Here is a 22,034-nt window from a genome sequence, read left to right as displayed (position 1 = left end):
GTATAATGCCACCGCATACTTAAACAGAGGGCTGGCTCTTTGTCGTTGCCTCTGCCGATTCGCTCGTGTCTCGACTGTCTTTGATGAATTTCAGTGTTGCACGTTGGCGAATACCGACCTTCCTCGTGTATTTAACCGCGCGGCATTGGATGAACCGTCTACGAACCAGCTTCGACCAACGAACAAGAAAGAAACCTACTCTTTGTCGTAGTAATCACGCGTCGTTCGACAGTCGCATAAGCTTCTGCCTGTTCTCGAGTCCGTATCGCTCCAACGATTCTTACCGATTCGGTGCGTCTTCCTTTCGCGACTAACTCCAAACCACGCTACGCGTGTAATTCGTCGGAGAGCAAATCCTGTCGGTCTGTTCCGCGAGCGTCGTCGCTCGATACGAAGAGACGCGCTCCTCCTCCGTGTTCCTCGCCCGAAGCGATCTTCGAAAAGCGCGAAGTTCACACATGGTCGGGCAAAGATAGATCCCGTGCGGGTTTCCAGAAGCTTCGCTTCTGTCGTCCTGGCAGCGCATCATCGCGGTGTCAACGGCGCATCATCGGCACCCAAGCGAGTAGCAAGAAGTCGGAAGAGCGTCGCGTCGCTCCCTCGGAAGACGTTTCGCGGTACGACGATCGCCATATTGGAGGCGGTCGATCTTCTCGCCAATCGGCGACACAGCTTCAGAAGCGTGGGTGCGAGCCACACCCAATAGCTTTCTCCCATGCCCCACCATAAAACCACCACACCCACGAGTGTCACGTGCGCACGAGCAGCTGCAACATCGTTCGAACAGTCGTTCGCGTACTCTTACACCGATCGCGTCGATCGCTCCTTCGCTACACTCTGTATCGCGATCCTGTTTCATCGACGTTGCTCGCGTCGACGTTGCGAACGAATTTCCATTATTCTCGTTATCTCCGACAACGACGATGGTACGATGGACTGATAGGCAGTGCGGATAATCTATCGCCGTTACCTCGTTCTTGTCACACCAACAACGTCGCATATCCGTGCCGATCCGAAGGAATGGCATGGCATGAAAATGGTCCGGCCGAACCGACGTTAAACGGTTCGATAAATTCGGACGCTCTTTTCAAGAATGTTTATCGCCAAGGACTGGGTAGAGAGTTTGGAACTGCTTGTTCTTCGGCGAAAGTGAAAGTGAACTAATCGGTGGACAGTCGACAAAGACGTATGTCGCTCGAGATTCGACGAGATCATCGAGTTGGAATTAATTAATAAGTTGTTTAGAAACGAACGCTTGGCGCGGTGTTAAGTGGATCTTACGACTTTGATATTGCTCGCTATCTACCCTTTGCTTCGATCGGAAACGAACGAATACGAGTAGGTATTTGAACGAAATTAGGAGAAACGGAAGATAAAAATGCGAAGAGAAGGAAGAAATGAATAAGCAAAAGCACACGGCGTAAAGGGAGGAGGAATATAAATAGACATAAGGAAGAATAGTAAAGGATGATCGCGAGACAGGTGTCCTATTTAGGTGCTAGTAACGTAAATGCGAATGAAATAAATAAATGTCTGGGTAAAACCAGGTAACGTAAGAGAGAAAAGAATATAGACGATAAAAGCTTGCGAACGATCACAGGACAAGCGACGAGTAAAACTCATCGCGAAGCATCCTTGTCAAGGACGAAACTTGAAACCTAATTTCGCGCCTACCTGGTCGACGTCGAACGAATGCAAGGGAATATTAAATCTAATGAAAATACAATTTCATAAACCAAAGGAACGAATCCTAACAAAACGGTATTTATCGTATCGTGGAGTAATTTATCGCGATATCTGAAATATCAGGGCTCGTTAAATATCGCAATCGACGATTGTCAAAATTCCATTAAAAAGAGAAAATAATCGTCGAAAGGTTTAAAACGACGAAGGAATAAGCTGCGTAAATTGGATCGAAAAACGCAATTATGACTATGATAAGTCTGGAAATGTTGGGCCGTGAGGCTTCGCCTCTGGAAGGGATGTATCGGCGCGCTCGTCAAGACGTCTTGACACCGCCACGCGATAGCCCGGAGTCACAAAACGTCCGGCGGAACGGTAGCAGCACCGGAAACGTCGCGAACGTCGCCAGCTTCGACGGTGCTTCTCACCACGAGATGCACCCTTTGGATCAACCGGCCGTGGAACTCGATTTGCCGGCCAATCTTCCTGAAATCCTCTATTGTAAGTGGGGAACGTACGGTTTTTAATCGATCGAATTCCGTTTCGATGACTCGCATACCCAGATAAAAGTTTATGTATTTGCGCGTGATATTGTAACGATCAAGCGTCGAAGACGATGCGACCAACAAGCGTATGGAGATGCGAAGAATTCGGATATTCGGATATACTTGCGATGGTTTCATACGTGAACTAAAGCAGAGAACCGAGCAATTTGAAATCGTGAAATTAATCGAGAAATAAGATTCTTGTAGAAGAGAAAAATTAGCACGTAGTTGACTTTGGAAAGATTCGCCGAATCTGGAACCGAACCATCGATCGTTGTGTTACACGAACCGAGATCGAACGATAGAAATTACGTGTATAATTGCGATTCAAAAGTTGCGAAGATTTCATTTGCGTAATACAGAGTTGATTTTAAGATTATGATACGGTTATTACGTATAAGTCACAAAGTCCTGCATCGTATGACTACAACAGCTCGTTCTTAAAATCATCGTAACAACGATCGTCACGGTATCATCCTCGCGTTGGAGAAGACCATTGTCCATACAGAAAAACGATATAGATATCGTATGCGTAATTTGTATTATAATTAAGTTAAATCGTATATAAAGATACGGCTAAGTTAGCGATAACTTAACTTAAAGCTAAAGTATATAGTCAGTGGTACATTATTATTTACGAAAACTTGTGTTATATTGTAAGGTGCTGTTGCAATTATGATATTTCGATAATCCGTGTCTTCTTCTTCCCAATATCGCTCTCGTAATATAGTTTGACTAAATCTGAAACTTTGGGCTTCTATCTTCTTTCGACTTTAATTTATTACGATTTCGATTGCGAAGCTAATAAATAATCGCAATCTATTTAAGGATCTTATAATTAAGATCGTATTATAGAACGTATAGTTAAAGTTACAGATTCCAACCTGTACCTACAAGTTCCAGTTGCTCGCGTTTCCGACAGATACTTTTAACGACATCTTTAACTATTAAACGATCTTCTGTCGAATGTTACAGCTTCGATACCAAAATGCGGAGGCTGTCAGGAAGCGATTTTGGACAAATACGTTCTGAGAGTTCTGGAAAGGTGTTGGCATGCAAGGTGCCTCACGTGCCGGGATTGTGGTGCAAGATTGACTGATAAATGTTTCGCAAGAAACGGCCATGTCTTTTGCAAGGACGACTTCTTCAAGTAAGTACCAACAATTATTTTTATCACGCTCTACCTTCTCGCTCGCACTTTTCTATCAACAGAATTTATATTCAAAAGATCGTCAATTTCGAAATTGTCCAGACTTCTTGTATTTCTATTAGAGCACGCGATCGAAAATTATTTTATACGTTTGCGATCAAACTCGGGATATAATTTATAATCGGTGTCTCATTCGTTGATAAAAATACACACAGATACTGATACTTGGATGAATTTTACGTCCAGTCTCCTATATAGATACGTATACGCGATATAAGAAAATGTTAAAAATGTGCGTGTTTGTAGTTTATAAGATGAAATTAACGTTATTTCAATACATGGTATAATATACGTTGACCTACATATATTATGTCTGTTCTCGTTGTGACAAACGTTCGATTAATAAAATGTAAGCTACGTATATTTGTTGAACTAACAAGCGGTCATACATCACCAGCTAGCCGCTACCAGCCTGTTTATATGATATATTAACAATGCTGTTAATCTACCGACCTATTTACACGTTTACGACGATCCAAAGTATACATTGGTAAAACTAAGCTACAATAATACAAATTATTTGAAATATTTTTTCGTTCCATGTATTTCTTGCATAAAATTCACCAAAATAAAATAGCAAGATACGCGATACACCTGTATACGTATATAGAAGCTAAAAGAATTTTTCCCTATTCTCCAAAGAGGAAACAGGGCGCTATACCTGTATACCTGTGTACGTATTCCACGCTATACTCACGACGAGACTCTCGTTTATTTAACATATTTTACTATTGCGTGTTATAAGCGTGTGAACCATCGGGCGATCTACGTACGGTAAATTATTACGTAATTGTATCGACGAGCTGTAGTGCGATATTTTTTTAAGATATTATCTAAACAGATAGCGAAAAGGTATAAAACGCTTATCGACTGTTACTTATCGCTTGCAAAAATTGCACCTGCGGAACCGAAAGTCCGCATTATTCTCGGTAGATAATGAAAAAAAGTGGACGTACCTGGTAGAAAAATGAGAGACAAGTTGGATCAAACGCGCATATATATCCAGCAACTGATATCGATTGTGCGAGAAAAGAGTGCCTTTTCTCATCTACCCACACCTTCGCGAGGACTAGACGCCATCTTTCTTCTCCTGCGAGCCAAATCGAAGGAACTTACCCTCTTTCCCCTTCGTCCTACCATTCTCCCTGGTATTCCACATTTCCTAGGGTTCAGGAATTTTCAGGAAAACTGGTAAACTCGCTGGTGCGTTCAAAGGCATTACGAGCAACGTTCGAGTTTGACGAAGCACTTATTCCTTGTATGTAACGTCGACTGCAAGCTTTGTGATTAATCTCGAACGTGTACATTGTTTTCTCCGAATGTATACAGGTGTGTTTATGTTAAGGGAGTAAATAAGAAAAGTAAATTTGAAAAAATTATAGAACTCGTATTAAGAGGAAACAGAGTAGGAATCTCTGGAAATATCATTGAAAGTATTGTTAACTTAATTCTAAAATAATTTCTATTTAACTTTGCTCCGTTCTTTCAGTCACTTTTAACTTATTCGCGAATAATTACCGACACGTGCGATATCTCGTTCCGATTTTATGCCAAGGGGGATCATCAAGATCCTGTTCTTCCGATGAAATAAATTTTTGTTTGCTGAAATAAAAGTAAAATCGAAAGGTGGAAATTTTAAGATCTCCTACGATACTTTTATACACGTAATTTATCGATCAAATTGACAGACTTTGTCAAAATTGTCAAAAGTATCGTTCTGACAATAGGTACAAAGGTAAATAATCCATGGATTGCTTTGTCTCCTTTTTGCAGATATAAAAAATATATATAGCATGACATAGATAATCAATCGTGTTCAAACTACTCTAATTATGTTTCGTTATTTACTTGATATTGCGTGTAACATGGACAAATTCTATTGATAATTCTATTATTCGGAATAACCTCGCGTCTCTATAAACGCAGAAAAGCGTTTCATTAACAGCAAGATTGTTCTATCTTAAATATTAATACAGCAGCTGATACAGTAGTTTCGTTAATCAACTGCTTACGCGCATCGGGCTACTCGTTTAAATTACTTAACTTAATGGCATGCAATGATAAAGGGAAAGGTCTAAACCGGATAGGTCAGGTGATCATAGGGCCCTCGTGACATTTTATAATATCGGTATTTCAGTTTATATCTCGACCGAGAACCTGAATGAACCTGTTGCTTATATATTTCAAATTCAGAATTATCCGCCTGCTCGATGTACTATCGAAGTTTCCCGATTTCCTCGCAAAACACCACGCAGATCTTTTCGTAATTATACGGTGCGGCAAAGAAACGAAAATCGAACATACTGATACTCGCGCGAACAATTTCAACACGATTATCTCACAATTTCACGCGATTATTCAACTTTGGAAATCCTTTCGAATATCGACCTCCCACGTATTAAAAACGCCGACTTATCGATCTTGATTTTCATTTTGGAAACGAAACGCAACATACATCCACGCGCAGCGAAGCCAAAAGAGTAGGGATAATGGTTCAGCGCGAAAGTACCTTTTCGACTTTCCTAGGAAGAACGTTGTTATTACGCCAAGGGATGATATTTGTGCGTTGTTTGTCGTCGTTCTAAGCAACCCGTATATTTAGTCTCGTGTCATTTATTCGTGCAAACAGAGAAAACTGGAAATCAGATTCCGATTAATAGAACGTCAAGAAACAGTCAGGTACCTTTCTCGCTAATTCTGCCAGGTATGAAATCGTTCTTGACGGCGCTCTACATTCGTATTTTTATGAAATATCTTCAAACGGTTCTACTTAATATTTTCTGTTTTTCAAGGCGGTGCAACCTTGATCGAACGAGATGTTGCTGCAATTAATACGCGAACGTAATGTGAAAATGTTGTATGTTGTTGGTATGGCAGGCGTTTTGGGACGAAATGCGCGGGCTGCGGCCAAGGATTGGCACCGTCGCAAGTCGTGCGTAGGGCGCAAGAATTGATCTACCATCTAACTTGTTTCTCGTGCGCCCTTTGCTCTCGACAGTTGGACACTGGGGACGAGTTCTACCTCATGGAAGATAGAAAGCTCGTTTGTAAACCTGACTACGAGCAGGCGAAGGCAAAAGGTAACGTATATGTACGTTGTACTTGCTTCCATATATTTTTATTATTTTACAATCCAATCTCTTCTTCTACGATCCTGAGATTGCGCGAAAAGAATCACTCTCAGACGTTTAAACGACTTATATCTATTATTGATTCCTTTGTATCATAGAATTGGCAGACGGAGGAAGTATAGACGGTGACCAACCAAACAAAAGGCCAAGGACCACGATCACAGCGAAACAGTTGGAAACTTTAAAATTAGCGTACAATACCAGTCCTAAGCCAGCGAGACACGTGCGAGAGCAACTTTCTCAGGATACAGGACTCGACATGCGCGTGGTTCAAGTTTGGTTCCAAAACAGGTACGTATGTACATCGATGTATTGAATAAAATTCAAGTTCAATTCGCGAATGATTAAGTATTCGTTCGAGGATCGACAATTTTCGATTCTGTGCAGCAGAATATTTCTCGTCAGTATAAAGAAACATGGGGTATCGTAGTAATTACGACACAAGCGGAAAGGGAGTGATTCTACGCGAAAAAGTGGAATAAAATTTGTTCATGGATGTAACGTATCGTTTTCGAGAAGATCAATTTTGAATATTCTCCTTGGGTGGTTAAAAGTTCGATGAATTAAAGATATAAAATACGTTAAAAAGGCTGCATAATAGATTTATCTGTGCATTAGTAAGGTAAATCTTAAAAACGACTTGCCTTATTATAGTCGACGGCTTATTTTGCACAAAGCCTGATAAGAAATCAACTAGTGATATTAATGCTATTTGCGAAGGACAGACATAATAGAATCGCCCGATCACGATATAGTTGAGTACACGAGTACGCGTTCCAGAAGAACGTGGAAGATCAATTTTTTCGAAAACAAAATCCCATTTGGAAAAATTCTATTCTGTATTTTCGACTTATTCTTTTTTTTTTTTTTGTGACACATTGTGTGGTATAAGGTATACCTGCTACACGATCATGGCTAATTTTTTAATCGTTTGAATGTAGTTTTCTAATGTCGTGATATTTCTTTGAAAAGATACTTAAATAAAAATGAAACTTAAATTAAAAGAAAATAACGAGGGTAGAGGGACACATAAACTTTCGAGCAATGTTTTAATCTGTACGTAAATTATGAAAACGGTACTTATCCATGTAATAACTAAGTACGTACATATCGTAGTTTGTAGCTATAATTGGAATATCGTATTAAGTTGATTTTTATCGCACTTTTAAAAACTGCCTACAACATAAGTGTTTGTAAGTTACTATTAAAATCGCTACTTGAAGCTGAAGATTATAAATTATTCGAATAATCGAATTATTTATCAACTTTTCAAAAACAGCAACATTATTCATAATATATCTATGGCACACATGGATCGTCGGTTATCACACTAATCTAAGATTTTTCTTCCAATTCGACTTCTTGTTATCTCTATCGAGAACATCGTTGTGTACAACGTTGCACATAACTTAAGAAAAATTACTTTATCGATCCTATTCGCTCGTATACCATAATCCTATGGCTTCGTGTTGAAAACGGGGAAAACTGTGACAATCTCGATACAAAGTATTATTATCGCAATTTATGTCATCAATGACTGGCGATAAAATACCGTAAAAATCTTAAAAATTAACACGTGTGGAATACTTTAACTCTGTAGAGTCACTCTCTTAAGGCTCTCTTCCGTGAAATTCAAGTGGGTTTTCCTGCGTCGTTTATTCGCTTAGTATATAAAAATGTTATCGCAGTATCACTTATTTTTGTTTTGTATACATATTAATAGATATTTGCCTTGCGATATCGAGTAAATCTCGTACTACGGATCATCGTTCAGATTCAACGAAGGTACAAGTATTATAATCTAATAGAATTTACTTTGAGCTTTATCTGTAATTCCAACCCTCCAAACCGAAATGTACTGTAATTAAAAAAATACGTCTGATTTACGTGTAATTTACACCGGATACGGTATTGTAATAGTTTACCTAAGTAGTTTCTAAAAAATCCTGAGCCAAGGTTACACGTAAAAGTTAAAGTTCAAGAACGTTCAAGATTCATATTCCTTTTCTCTTTTTCCAGGAGAGCAAAAGAGAAGAGACTGAAGAAAGACGCGGGTAGAACAAGATGGTCTCAGTATTTTCGAAGTATGAAAGGAACGGGTGCAGGTGGACATTCACCTAGGCATGATAAGCTTCTTGACAAGGACGAGCTTAAGGTCGACTTAGACGCCACCTTTGGTCACCATGGTACGTAATTACGATTAGTCACGCTTAATATATCATTGTGTCCAATTTCCTTATCGCTCGTATTTAAACTTTCGCTTCGACTGCTTCTGAATCGATACTATAAATTTTATACCGGTTGTATTATTTGAGATACAGATAATACGATATAATAGAAAAATGACCTTTAGATACAGGCACACACATTGTAGATTAACGTTTGATTAAGGTTGAGGTAGATTATAGTATAGATCGATTATTGATAAATTTCAATTATTTAATTACGACTACATAATTTATCTTACTTATCGTTGTATATGAGCGTAAAAATGATAGTAGATGTTCGTGATTTCTGCACGAGATAAAATTCTTGCCAGTTTCGTAGTGCAAAATTGCGCTGCGTTATTAGAAACGGGTATTGAAAAGCGACCCATAACGGGTTATTTGTACTTCCAATATCACGAAATGTACGCAGCTTCCTCTCTGCGTGCACAAACGTTCCTTTCGATTCGCGAAACGAGAAAATGTTACAAGCAATGGTACGCTATCACCGAATACCCTCGTGTGTGTATATTTCAAGAGATTTCGTTATTAAAAGTCGCTACTCTTTGTGCTAGAAATTTATAATAACAAAAATTGCAAAGGATAAAAAATAGGTTTCTGTATTAAGATGAAAGGAACCAGTGTTTACATAAATATTTTAAATAATTATGTCGCTAATTAGTACGCTTACGATTTTTTTCGCGAATAGATTTAATAGACAAATTTATCGGTTTTTCAAGCGACGAAGAACAAGCGTAGCTAGAAAATATCGTTGACTTGTCAATTATACGTAAAAAAGATATCATATAAAAAAGTTATAATTAAGCACATGCGTATGTAAAGAGATACTTATCGTCAAAAACGCAAAACTATACAGAAGCTTTAAAAAAAAAAATTACCTATTGTCTAGGCTCTGTTGCTTTCGCTTTAATATTGGTTACATCTAAGCTTTCGTGTACTCGAGCGTTTAGCAAAGGGGAAGACGATCTCGTCAATTATTCAGGAGTTCGTGGAGGCTAACTGCTAGTTCGCCGTGTCCGAGATTTCAGGAAGATTGCGGACCATGCTGAAATTTATGCCGATCGTTAACCATACAAGCCGTAAAGTCATATAAACTTCAGCTATTGTTTAAATTTTAAACGGCTTCATTATCCAGTGCCTTTCTTGCGCCTGACAGATATAATACAAAGTTATTCGAATCATATATACTTAACGCCGCTACCATAAAAAGAAAAATGTCTCTGGTACGGTATAAAATTGTAATCTTATATTAAAAACAACAAATTTCCGATGTAGAGATTTTACAAGAAAATTTGACTAGATTTAGTTTCACGTAAATGTTGGATATAATTTTATTTCCTGCTACAAACTAAAGGAGATAACGATGACTGCATAAATTCCTTTACAAATTTAAAATACAAGTAGCAATTTTATGTCATTAATCAATTACAGCGTTATAACCTGTTCTGATATTCGGAGCAAGCTCTTATAGGACAATAAAATAATAACATTTATGTTATCTTTACATTTAGATTTGAGTAACGATAGTTACGGAACAGTGGTGAACATGGGATTAGATGGTGAAGGCGCGAGTCCAGGTGGGGGTGGAAATGGGGCAGGCGGGGGCCCTCCACGCAGTTATTTGGGTGCAACAACTCCCCCTTATCTCTCAACGTCCAGATCACCGTCCTTACCACCTCAATTTCCATATCCACCGGATGCTGGCCTCTCCGTCTACACTACCCTTGGTAAGTAAACGTCTCATTTCTATACTGTATATCATATCGTAATCCTCCAGTTCCGGTTAGAATATTTAGTTTATCTATCGTGTAAAGAATCTAGATCTGTAGGACACTATCTTTCTTCGATATAAAAGAAAACATATAAGTAGATACGTTGCGTATATAGAAAGACAATAGGAGCGAAAATCAAGTTTCGATCGCGTCACCATTAATTTCGTTTCACCATTTATTGGTCGCGAAAATTATTCTCCACGATATGGCCTAATAGATTCACGCTTACGTTATATTCATTTCAATCTATATTAATATTAAACACACCTTCGTTTAAATTTCACCACCACCGTACATTTCCAAGCCACGGTGTTATAAAAAAGGCGAAAATGTTAATGGAAAAATTGGACGATGCATGTTGCAGGAGGCACAGGTGGCATGGTACCAGGACCGGCATCGGATTTGAGCAACGAATCGAGCGGAGGTGGTGGTGGCGGCGGAGGCGGCGGTGGAGGTGGTTACCCGGACTTTCCACCCTCGCCCGATTCATGGCTCGGCGAACCACCACCTCCACACGCTCACCACCATTCCCACTACGCCACATAACCCGGCAAACTGACGCGTTGCCAAGCACCGTTCGGAAGAACGGATCGGCGCAAGGCGTTTACCTGACGATCTTTATCCATAAGGCAAGACTCAATTAAAAGACTAAGCCTTCGATCGAATCATCAACCTGTCCACTTTCGTCGATCGTCGACGATCTTACGTTCGCGAGTCTCGATCTCGAGAGGATCTCGGTGTTCTCGGTGTATCACCAAGAGATCCACCTAATAAGAGCGGAACTCGATCAGGATATGCGTGACGATCGAGCACCGTCTCGAGCCACAGGAGTCATTCCACACCGTACACTTCACCGTCCCGGCGGGGTTCCCATCATCGGAATGATGCCATATGTCGCTGTCGTATAAAGTTACATTTAGAGCGCGTATACGATACGCATTCGATAGGTACGATTAATCTAAATATATTTATGTACAAGTTCCTCGTTTCCCGGTACTATGGAGTTTAATCGTCAAATAAAGAAATACTAGAGGGTAGTTTAGACGTGTCGCGAGACCGGTTGTTCACAACGAATCGATATCGTTCGAAAGGACGATGCTTCGTAACGAACTTTTTTTTCCAACGTACGTGTATGTTGGTATTCGACGAAATCATCAAGATATTTGCAAGAATGGGTATTCGTACGCGTAAAGAGCTGGCATTCGTTCTAGCGAATACATACACGTTCCCGTAGAACGAACTGCGTTTCATAGAGATCGTACTTGACGAAAGATATCGTTTCGTTCGTGAACATCGCGGAACACGTTTCTATGGTATACCGCGCTTACGTGACGCTAGAAGTTTCAAGTGTCGTTTATTGTACATAGTTCAGATTAGATTTTATTGTACTACGGTAAGGGAAGGAGGAAAAATGGGAGGTAGAGCGAAAGCAGGAAAGATGAAAAGGATAGGCGTACAGCGATCTCTAAGGAAGCGACGCCGTCCGCAAATGAAATTCGAAATAAAAGTTAACCCTGAAGCACTAATGAATTTTTTCCATCGACGCTCGATAGATCGATTTTCTCATAAATGCGAGATAATTACACACGAGACTGGTCCATTATTTTTCGTTAGCGAAGCTGTGACATAGCACGGAATCGTGAATGTTCGATCGAGGAAGCGTAGATTGTAAAATCAGTTTCGATTGGTCAAACGATTTACACTTTTTTCATAATGAATATATATCGAATGTCGCGCTCTTCTAATATAAAGTACATACATAAAATGTAGGTACGTACGAATTTAGTGCTACAGAGTTGGCTAGCTTCGCGACCAATCAGAATCGTTCTACTTACCGCGAATCGTTCAGTCCACTTTAAGAAACGGACGAGCGAAGACGTGGTGGAAATATTGTCCACGTTAGATCGAACGTCGTCGCATGATTTCCGAACGCCTTATTCAAATTGATTCGAGAAGTGTGATTTTCGAGCGAACGACAGCCAGGTGTGGATTATTAATTGTGTTGTAATTTATTGCAAAAAGGTTTACTTGCGACTGGTGAATCGTGGAGAACTATGATAAGTCGAGAGAGGCTTGCCCTTATGGATACAACGATCGATGTATCCATAAACAAAACCAATCGTGTAGTCTACATCGTGAAGCATAACGAAGATGTTTCTTAGCGTGACAACGCAACGAATATCAACATCCATGATTGTCGCTCGAAAGTAAGTCCCTTTTTCGCGACTTATTAGATGATCGCCATTCGATTCCACCAACGTAAACGAAATCGACAAACAAACACGACGCCATTTGATCGAATACCGAATCAAAGTTTACTTTGCATGTTTGTTTATCGTTGGTGAAACCGAGCGTCAGTAGATTACACCTTTGACGTGCTCTGCGTCACTTTTTATCGATTTACAGCATCGGAAAGGCACTGTCGCGAGATATTTCGATCAATCGATTCCATTTGAACGAACGTTCGTTTACGCGGTTAACGCTTCACAGATCAAGCTGTAAATTTACTTAAAAATTTTGTGGATATGGAAAATAAATTACATTAATACCTTTTTTAAATATTAGACTAAAGCGTACAAATGCACAATTTACCAGGTTCTGTCTGTAAAGCGGTAACAATGTTAAATAATCAAAGTCGTAACGATGTCAATTGTACTCTTGTCTCAACGCATATATGTATATGCGCGATTATGTATAAATTGTATACATATGTATGTACACGCGAGATACATATTCGTGACAGCATGCCTAGATTTATATATAGATGATCGATAATCAAAAGCAACGGATTCAATTGATCGACGTAAGTCTCCGATTGATGGCTAACTTCATTCGTATATGTAGTAATATGAGGCATATATATATATATATATATATACACACACCATATTAATTACGTAACAAACGTAAAATTTTTTATGTATATTTGTTCAAGATTTACGACGACATGATTTGTAAATTTATTTTTCAAATATTCCTATATGCCTCGTATTATTCGAGCGATATAGTACTTGAAACATAGCGCACATCGTCCGAGAAGGAGCGATAAAAAAAAAATATATCATTGTAGAATTGTATATACGTCGCCCCGATTATTTTACCCGCGAAAATTCGATGAACTGAAATTGAAAGGAGAGCTGAAACAGAAATACGATATATTTCGTCGGGTAAAAGAACTGAATGTTGTACAGTTATGAAAATCGAACACACACACTCCTCACCGGGTTTCATAAAGATGAATAAAAAAGATTCGCATGACTAGCGCAATTCATAACTTCATCGACACGAGTTACTACGGATCTTTATATTATTATCTAGTCATCGAGTGATAATAAAAATTCTATCGTAATCTATATCACGTTGTACTGTGTACTTTCAAACTCTTCATTTTTATCCGTACACGAGCTTAAGCAAAATTTATTCTTTGCACATTAATTTTACAGACATTCTATTAACGTTAGTTTTTATCAAGTTCGTCGTTTTATTCTATTTTAGCATATATATCGTTATCATTTTTTTAAATATTTTCTAACGAATGTAAACAACGTAATTTCTAGTAAATTATTGCCTAGCTTTGAGAATTGAGAATTACGAATAAGATTTAATGATATTTTTTATGTAAAACATGCTCCTATTTATAAAATATTTCCGTTGTCCAGAACAGCGGGGAAAAAAGTTATTCTAATTTTATGTAAGTAAAATTTATTGTCTGCTTAGTTTGCTTTTACTCATATCACATGTACATCCGACAGTAAATGGAAAATAGTCTTTTAAAATTTTTATTGGCTGCAAGAATACAACATAGGATACGAAGGGAAATATAAACGAAAGTATAAATTGGAACTGGAAGTAAGAAGTAATCTTTTTTCTAACTTTAACGTCATTTTTTTTTTTTTTTTTCAAATATCAATGGCACTTTATTTGTGAAGATTATGTACAGATGCTGTGTAATGACTTTCTCGGTGTTCGTATGTACACGCGCGCGAATTTCGGGACGTCGAGAACTCGAAGATACGGTAAAATGGACAGCTTTCGTTTCGATGATAAGGTTGTAGTAACCTTCGAAGAGAAGAAACAATCTACAAAAGAATTCGAATCCACATACACGATTATATACAAAACTTACATATACAGCTTCGTTTTTTTCCACGAAGATTCCTTTCTTTCTTTTTTCCTTATCGTCATCTTTTCTCTATATTAATTCTTACATCTTCCTTTTTTTCGTTCAATGTTTCACGAATATACGAAAATACTTTTTCTTACAAAATACGATAATCGTCGTCGCCGTTTTTCTTTCATTTGTACAGATACAATTCGTTCGTTGACGATTGTTCGAAATTTTCATATGAATCGAAAAACGTATGAAATACAGAAATATAGTAAAAACGCGATTAAAAAAGTTGAGGATAATTTCAGTTCTTTAAAAACCCACAACGAACGACGACTTTTCATTTGGTTCTCTATTCTCTGGCGAATGAATGATATTTTTCTGTTGTTTAATAGTTTCAATTGTCCAGTGGTTCTTCATACGTCCTTGTTTTCTTCAATATGCTCTTAGTAATCTGTAATTGTTTCGTTATCGCTTTCTCGACGTTTTTCTTGTTTTTATTCGACGCAGAAAGATGTTGGAAAGTATCTTCCAATGCCCTTCTTGTTTTCATTAATCTTCTTTTCAGTGTTTCATTTTCTTGCTTCAAAGCTTCTACTTCATCGAGGCCTGATGGATAATAAGTTTTATTTGTTGAAATATATAACGAAGAATTAGGAATGTATGATTGAAATAAAATAAAATTTTATAGCAACTGTTATAATTTATAAAAATAAGTTACCTTCTATCGGCAAAGGGCTTTCGCTATCGGCCTCTCGAACTGGCCTATTACCATTGTTATTATCTTCATCGCTCAACAGATTAGTCATGGATTCGGTGATTTTTAAAGTGTCTTGTAACGGCCTCATAGTTGTAACAGCCGCATCACTTTCGATTCCCAGGTCTGGTGAACAGCTTGTTTTACTGCGCCCGCCAATCGTTGAGTAGCTTATAGGTAGCCAGTACTGCGAATTCTAAAATAATATAATTTAGCATAATCTTCAAATAATCCCAGAAAATAGTTAAAATATCAATCGTTATAAAATTTCTACTACGCTTTTAAATTGACTGCACATTTAATCCATATAATAGAAGGAACTTTTCAAGCATCGATTATTGAACAGTGGCAGTCCATTAGAAACACGGAATCCTTACAAGTGCATTCGAGCTTTCGATAAATTCTCTTTTGAATGAACCGTTTAAAAAAAAAAAAGATACGATTAATAAAAATATTCGACTAACGTTGTATGCTTGATATTCCTGCATGATATCTTCGCAAGTTTGTTTCAGCATAGTCTCTGTAGGTATGGAAGAAACGCCACTAGAACTTGGCGCTGAATCGCTCGCTTCACAAACTGCTACGTGTCTTCGCAACTCTTTATTAGTCACTTCCAATTCTTGTAATCTTGCCCTTTGAGATTCGTTAATTTGATTCAGATCTGATATCTGTAAGTGTACACAGGTATATTACAAAATGGTATTACGATCAAAGATGGATTGATTCTAATTAAGTCGAGCCATAAACATCGATTATCTTACTTCTTTGTTAAATTTATCATGCATGGTACGAACAGTCATGTCACATCTGTTCTCCGTTTTCCTTACTTCTTGCTCTAAACGTAACTTATCGTTCGTCAGCTTTGTATTCTCCACGAGAATCTGACTATGCGACAGAGTCAAATGGTCCAGTTCTTTCGTCAACGTTGATACGCTCGTCTTTGCAGATTCGTGTTCGTCTTCCAATTTTTTGATTCGTGTCCTCAACTGTAATTATTCAGAAAACATAATTACTAAACGATAACAATTAACATCGGTAAAATATTAATTCTCAAAGAGCTATGTTTTCAATTAGTTTTAAATACCATTGAATACACGTAATAGTTAAAGCTGTAAAAATTGAGAAAAGAATGATTTATCACCGTGTCGTTTTCCCTGTTGAGCGATATTAACATTTCCGCGGCTTTTCTTTCGGCATTGTCTTTGTAATGTATCAGTTCAGCCTTCTGTTTATTCATTTCTGTTGCCATGCACTCCAGATCAGCTAGTTTCTTTTCCAATTGCGCTCTACGCGTACAATTTTGTTTGCTTTCTTTCCTCAGTGTGTGGACTTCGTGTACTCTTCTATCCAAAGCTGATTGCAATTTCTCGCAGTACTTTTGCGACTTTTCCAATTTGATTATCAATGGCGATATTTTTTCGTCGAATATCTGAAAATTAAAAAAATACATTTAAAAACAAGATCATCTTTACTATCGCGTTAAAGACTTCTGAGATATATTTTTACAAAATTCCTAATAATGCTTTCGAATTTTTAACAAAGACTAAGAATCAAAGAGATTTTTGATATTTTAAGAAATGCATGAATTAACACGCGCTTAATTCAATTTATCAACGAACGAGAAAACAATTGTAAACAACGCAAAGAACGCGACAGGGTTGATAAAATTGCGTAGGTCATACTTACGCAATCGAAAGAAATTTTGGCAGTGAACTCATTCCTAAGAGCACTGAGCTCCGTGTACAGTAAAGCGTTTGTTTCTTTAAGCTCTTGTATCTGATAATTAGCTTCGGAATCGTTCAGATCGTTCTGATACGACTTATAATAAGGCACATATTCCAACGAGTCTTCGGAATCGGTGAACGTTTTAGTATACTTGGAAAATCTGGACCGGTTCAAAGACTTCTGTTGCGTCTCTTGTAATCCAATTCTAGCCATAGAAACGGTCCTATCAGGTTCAGAAAACGCCTCAGAATCTGACTGCGTGGACGCTTGATTCTTCGTAGCGCTGAGTAAGTTGTCAGATCGACTTTTCTTCACCGAATTGTCCAGCGATTTTACATTCGCGTCATCGGTGTTAATGGCTAAATCATTCGTCGACATTCCCTCGAGCGCGTTGACGAAATCGTCGGACAGTATCTTCGAGTTCATGAAAACGTCGAATACGGTCTTCTTATGGTCGTTGCCGATGGTATCCGCGTAGTTGGCGTTTTTCAACATTTCTTTCATGAACTTTACCAAGTCTTTCAAATGTGTACGCATGAGTTCGCAATATTTCTTGGCTCTCTCCGTTTGATTATCACCGTATCCATCGATCTCCGTGGCGATGTCCGGTTTCGAAACCAGCTTCAACCACTTTAGGTAATCGACTTCCTTCTCCAACTCATTTTTCTGGGCTACCAGCTTCTGTACATAGTCTGTCATAGTTTTTACGTCTATGGTCTCGTTGCCGTCGACGTAGTTCAGTTGGATCACCTCATTGGTAAACGTTACCTTGATACCAATGTCGTTTAGCTCTTTGATCAGAGTCGATAGCTGCGTGCTGGCGCTTTCTTGCGTCATGTCTAACTTGTTTCGGCTCCTTTCGAGACAGTGAGTGGCGGTCATATGGTTGTGGAGCTTGGCGATCTCCTTGTTCTTGCTCCACAGCTCCGTGTTCACCAGCTTCTGTAAGTTCTGTGTCTTCACTTGCAACTCCTTCGACAACTGCTCGATCTTACGATTCTTCTCCGTGATCTCTGCATCGCGAACTTGCAGATCGTGAATAAGGTCCTCCCGTTTGCTCGACTCCTCCATATCGTTTTTTATCATTTTCTTCAGTTTGTCGAGTTCGTCCATCTTGTTCTGCAGCTGTTCCTTTATCGTCTGCTTCTCGATCTCTAGGACTTCTATCTTCTGTTCCCTATCCTGAAGTCGCCCTTTCAATTCCTGAAAATAATATTAATATCCTGTTAGTTTGGAGATTTTAACGGAGATCAGAACTCAGGTAAACGCATTACCGCGCGATTGTAAAAAATTCTTGTTTATTCGATGTTAAGAAATTTAAATGATTAACTACTACGTTGTTTTATTATTAATTACACTACGCGAGTATTACGTGTATCGGTAAATAAGCTTAGACGTGAAGAAAAGAGCAATATTATATATAGAATAAGGTGTTATAAATACGCGTGATGATAAATAGAGGAAAATCCGTGTATTGTTAATATTATTTTGATATTCGATCGTTTAACAAAATCTAAAACTAGAGTTTCAACCAGTTATGACGTTATTTCGCGTCCTAAACGATTTAACTTTGTTCGAATTTGGATCTACTCTACGCAATGGCTCAATTTGTTACAAATATCACTAAATATTTATATAAAAATATATTTTTAAACGAAAGGAAACGAAGAAAGTTTCGCGTTTTAAGAGATTAGATTGCAATTGAAATAATTTGGAGAAAATCCAGTCGACAAGCTTCTTTCTGTTGTATCTAGTATCAACAATTCCATAATCTGCTACTTAAAAGGGAAAAGTAGAGAAAAATATATCCATTCGTAGAGGAACGAGTGAGAAAAGTATAAAACTTTCAGGCATTGCAATTTTTGCAACAATTCACCAATCCAAATATCGTCTTGCGTAATTCGTACTTTTCACTATATAAACAATTTTCGCACAATACCGAGCACATTCTTTTAACGTATATATAAATAAAATACTACTATCGTCCGTAAGCATATAGTTGGAGAAACGCATCTGATCTTCGAACAAATTAAACAATAATTTCTTCCCTCTTGAAATTCTTCGATCGAATGACAATTTGCCGTGTCGACGAAACGTCTTTGAATTAATCAATTTTGCCAATTAAGTTACATAAGTTTTTCAAGCTTCTTGTCTAATTTCTCGAATCGATATAAAAGCTATTTAGCCGGATTTACTTTCTAACGAAGGCACGATAACGAAGGAAACGATTGTTCGAAAAGGGATACGCAATTAACGGAGTAATACCTCTGATTCAACTTGAATCTGCTTCTCCAAACGACTTTTTTCGGCCTTGATGGTCTCTATTTGGTCTCGTAGATCGTTTATTTTGGCTTCCATTTCGTCGAATCGTTGCTGCACATATAAAGTATTGTTCTCGTCAATAAAACTCGGAAACAAATCGGTTGCAACGATCGGTAAGCTTTATTTGCAAGAACAACTGCGATTACAGAGATGGTGTATGGTACAAAAGTTTGCGTGCGATCAATTTGCATCGAAATCGTGGGAATTATTTAAGCGAGAAGAGAAGAGTTTCGCGGTACGTGGAGGATTCGTATGGAACTCGTGGACGGATAACGCGGAAGGAAAAGCGGAGCAACGTTACATGCTGATTTAACATTGTGCAGAGATCGTTCTTTTTTTTTTTTTTGTTTCTTTGTTTGTTAAGTTTTGTTTTTTAAGTTTTTGTTTGGTAATACGGGTATTTAGTTTTTCGGTTTCCTTGACCAACTGCGCGGCGAGACAAGGGTAACGATATCTGGCTCCTAAAAGCAAAAAGATACATCTAATTTGTAACTTTACAGTTAGCCTTAATTTTACCGACTTTTCTTATCGATTTGGACGAGCTAACAATTTGCGGCGTTAGTTCCAGTTTTGGGCACGGTGCTGCGTTTTTTTTTTTTTTTTTTTTTTCAAAAGTAGTAGTTTTATGAAAAGAGATCTTACGATGTAGATTGGAAAATTCTAGCGTAGTGTCAGCAATCGTAGGCGTTTTAAGAATGAAACAAAGAATCGAAAGGAATGAAGTAAAAATGTTAACTGATTGACAGATAATTAATTCGATGTTTTCGAATTTGTGTTTTATAGAGGAAAGTATGGATAAGAGTTGAAGCTTTGAGATTAAAGATTTTATAAAAAAAAAGATTTGCAGTTTCCTAACTTATATGTTTGTTAACCTTTCCGTGAAGAAGATAAGTATCTTATTCTCTATCCTGTTTAAAGATAAAAAATGATTTTCACGCAAAATTTCTACGATTTAGTTATCTTCTCGAAGATTTATGTTTTCGCGTATACGGATTTGTTATATCGCATAAGATTTAATCATATCGTAATTAATTGAAATGTAATACATAATTGAATGTCAATGCTGTCAATTCATTTCTAAAAAAGAAATCTCTTTTCTATGTAAAATATACGATACTTATAATTTCATAGTAATCGGCTAGATAAACATCTTATATGTAACAAAAGTGTGATATAAAAATTTAATTAATTTCTCGATTGTTTTATAAAGTCATATAATTATTGCACAAAACTTTCTCGAGTTTCTGTAATAAGTTACTCAAATTTCACTGTTAAAAGAAGCCAACTACAGCTAACTGTAACAATTATTGCGCTTAATTCGTTAAAAGCAAAAGTAAATTATCAATAAGTCATCAATTTTGTACAGATCCGGTTTTGATTTAACAGAATAAAAAATCAATTACCATGGTTAACGTATCACACAACTTAGATCGTTTTAACGATAAATATAGAACACATGATCGAAAAATAGACGAAAACTTAATCGATTTGCCCAAAAGACGATACTTGTTACATCCACCTACCTCCATTCTCACCGAGGCGCACAAACAGGAGAACATTTTTATCGTCTTTCTTTTCTTTTCTTTTCTCTTTTTCGATTTCCGTTCGATTCAATTACGTTGAATTAATCCTTGAAAGATACTCAACGCAAATGCTACAATTATTTCTAGCACTGGCGAATATCTGTGACAGAGGAAAGGGAAAGACACGAGAGCGCCGTTTCTTCCCGAATTGTTGCCGAAACTTTTCGATGGATTTTCCGTGGGAAAATCACACGAGATTCCTTTTCAATTCTCTCTTTCGTAAAACAAAACGAGGAAAACCAAGAAAAAGAAAAAGAATAGTAAACGGATAAACTCGCGTGTTCTTCGACTCAACCTCGATCTAGAGTCGTTCTCTTCGTTCAGACAAAAGAAAAAAAAGTCGCACTTGTTCGAATTCGTTTTACTTTCAAATTCTAATCGAACGTTCGTCGTTTTTGATCGTGTATAAAGCAAAAGAGAATAAGGATAACTGGACTCCGAGTCTCCTCAAATCTCCTGGATCGATTATGTCGATTGTGTCGCGTTCTTAGTCAATTACAGTCGTTTTCAATTATCGTCGTTCGTTGTGGAGAAAACCACGGTGATTGGAAAACGGTCGAGACTCGAGACGAATTTTCGTACGAAGACTGCGAGCCGGCAGCGGATCGCGCAGACTTCGCGAGCGGACTGTCTCTATTATTAGACGAAAGGCACGTCTTCGGTTTGGTATCTCGAAGACACCGCCTCGCCGGGACTTGCTCTACGAAAATTACTTTGATAATCCGATATACGATCACGTTGCCCGCTCGCACGCCGTTTTCACTCCATGTCCAGCTATGGTCGCTAACTTGCGCTCGTTTAACGTGGAATTCGTGTGTAGGACGCTGCTATCAGTCTGAGAGTTTCGAATTAAGCTACTGACTGTTAACGGTCGTTGCCACCAGCGGTAGTCTTGTTTCAGATGTAATTTTCTCATTTCTGAATCGAACAACGTCGAAATACTCGAGGAACGAGGTCAAGTACTTTGATTTAA

The 22,034-nt window shown here is 38.0% G+C and overlaps 2 protein-coding genes across 7 annotated transcripts in view; one reads left to right on the top strand and one right to left on the bottom strand.

Moving 5' to 3' along the window:
• LOC126871059 (LIM/homeobox protein Lhx3-like) overlaps nt 1-15,004 on the top strand; it is a 62,084-nt gene extending 47,080 nt beyond the window's left edge. The window contains exons 1-7 of one of the 2 annotated variants that reach the window (XM_050629426.1): nt 801-2,184; nt 3,204-3,378; nt 6,316-6,518; nt 6,668-6,860; nt 8,589-8,755; nt 10,306-10,521; nt 10,931-15,004. In XM_050629426.1, the coding sequence (XP_050485383.1) occupies nt 1,929-2,184; nt 3,204-3,378; nt 6,316-6,518; nt 6,668-6,860; nt 8,589-8,755; nt 10,306-10,521; nt 10,931-11,112 (1,392 nt within the window). In that variant the 5' untranslated portion in view covers nt 801-1,928 and the 3' untranslated portion in view covers nt 11,113-15,004. Of the gene's footprint in view, nt 1-800; nt 2,185-3,203; nt 3,379-6,315; nt 6,519-6,667; nt 6,861-8,588; nt 8,756-10,305; nt 10,522-10,930 lie in introns of those variants that run through there. The other variant, XM_050629425.1, reaches the window with a different exon arrangement.
• The window catches only part of LOC126871047 (centrosomin), a 38,412-nt gene continuing 30,709 nt past the window's right edge, over nt 14,332-22,034 (bottom strand). For all 5 annotated transcript variants that reach the window (XM_050629406.1, XM_050629409.1, XM_050629405.1 and 2 more), the window contains 7 exons: nt 19,422-19,529; nt 17,118-18,359; nt 16,573-16,860; nt 16,193-16,417; nt 15,896-16,099; nt 15,396-15,627; nt 14,332-15,283 (listed from right to left, as the gene is read on the bottom strand). In XM_050629406.1, coding sequence (XP_050485363.1) covers nt 15,072-15,283; nt 15,396-15,627; nt 15,896-16,099; nt 16,193-16,417; nt 16,573-16,860; nt 17,118-18,359; nt 19,422-19,529 — 2,511 coding nt within the window. In that variant the 3' untranslated portion in view covers nt 14,332-15,071. The remainder of the gene's footprint in view (nt 15,284-15,395; nt 15,628-15,895; nt 16,100-16,192; nt 16,418-16,572; nt 16,861-17,117; nt 18,360-19,421; nt 19,530-22,034) is intronic.

This window comes from Bombus huntii, chromosome 11, assembly GCF_024542735.1.
Source record: "Bombus huntii isolate Logan2020A chromosome 11, iyBomHunt1.1, whole genome shotgun sequence".
Lineage (NCBI taxonomy): Eukaryota > Metazoa > Arthropoda > Insecta > Hymenoptera > Apidae > Bombus > Bombus huntii.
The sequence above is the reverse complement of the archived record's forward strand: the minus strand, read 5'-3'. Positions and strand labels throughout refer to the sequence as shown.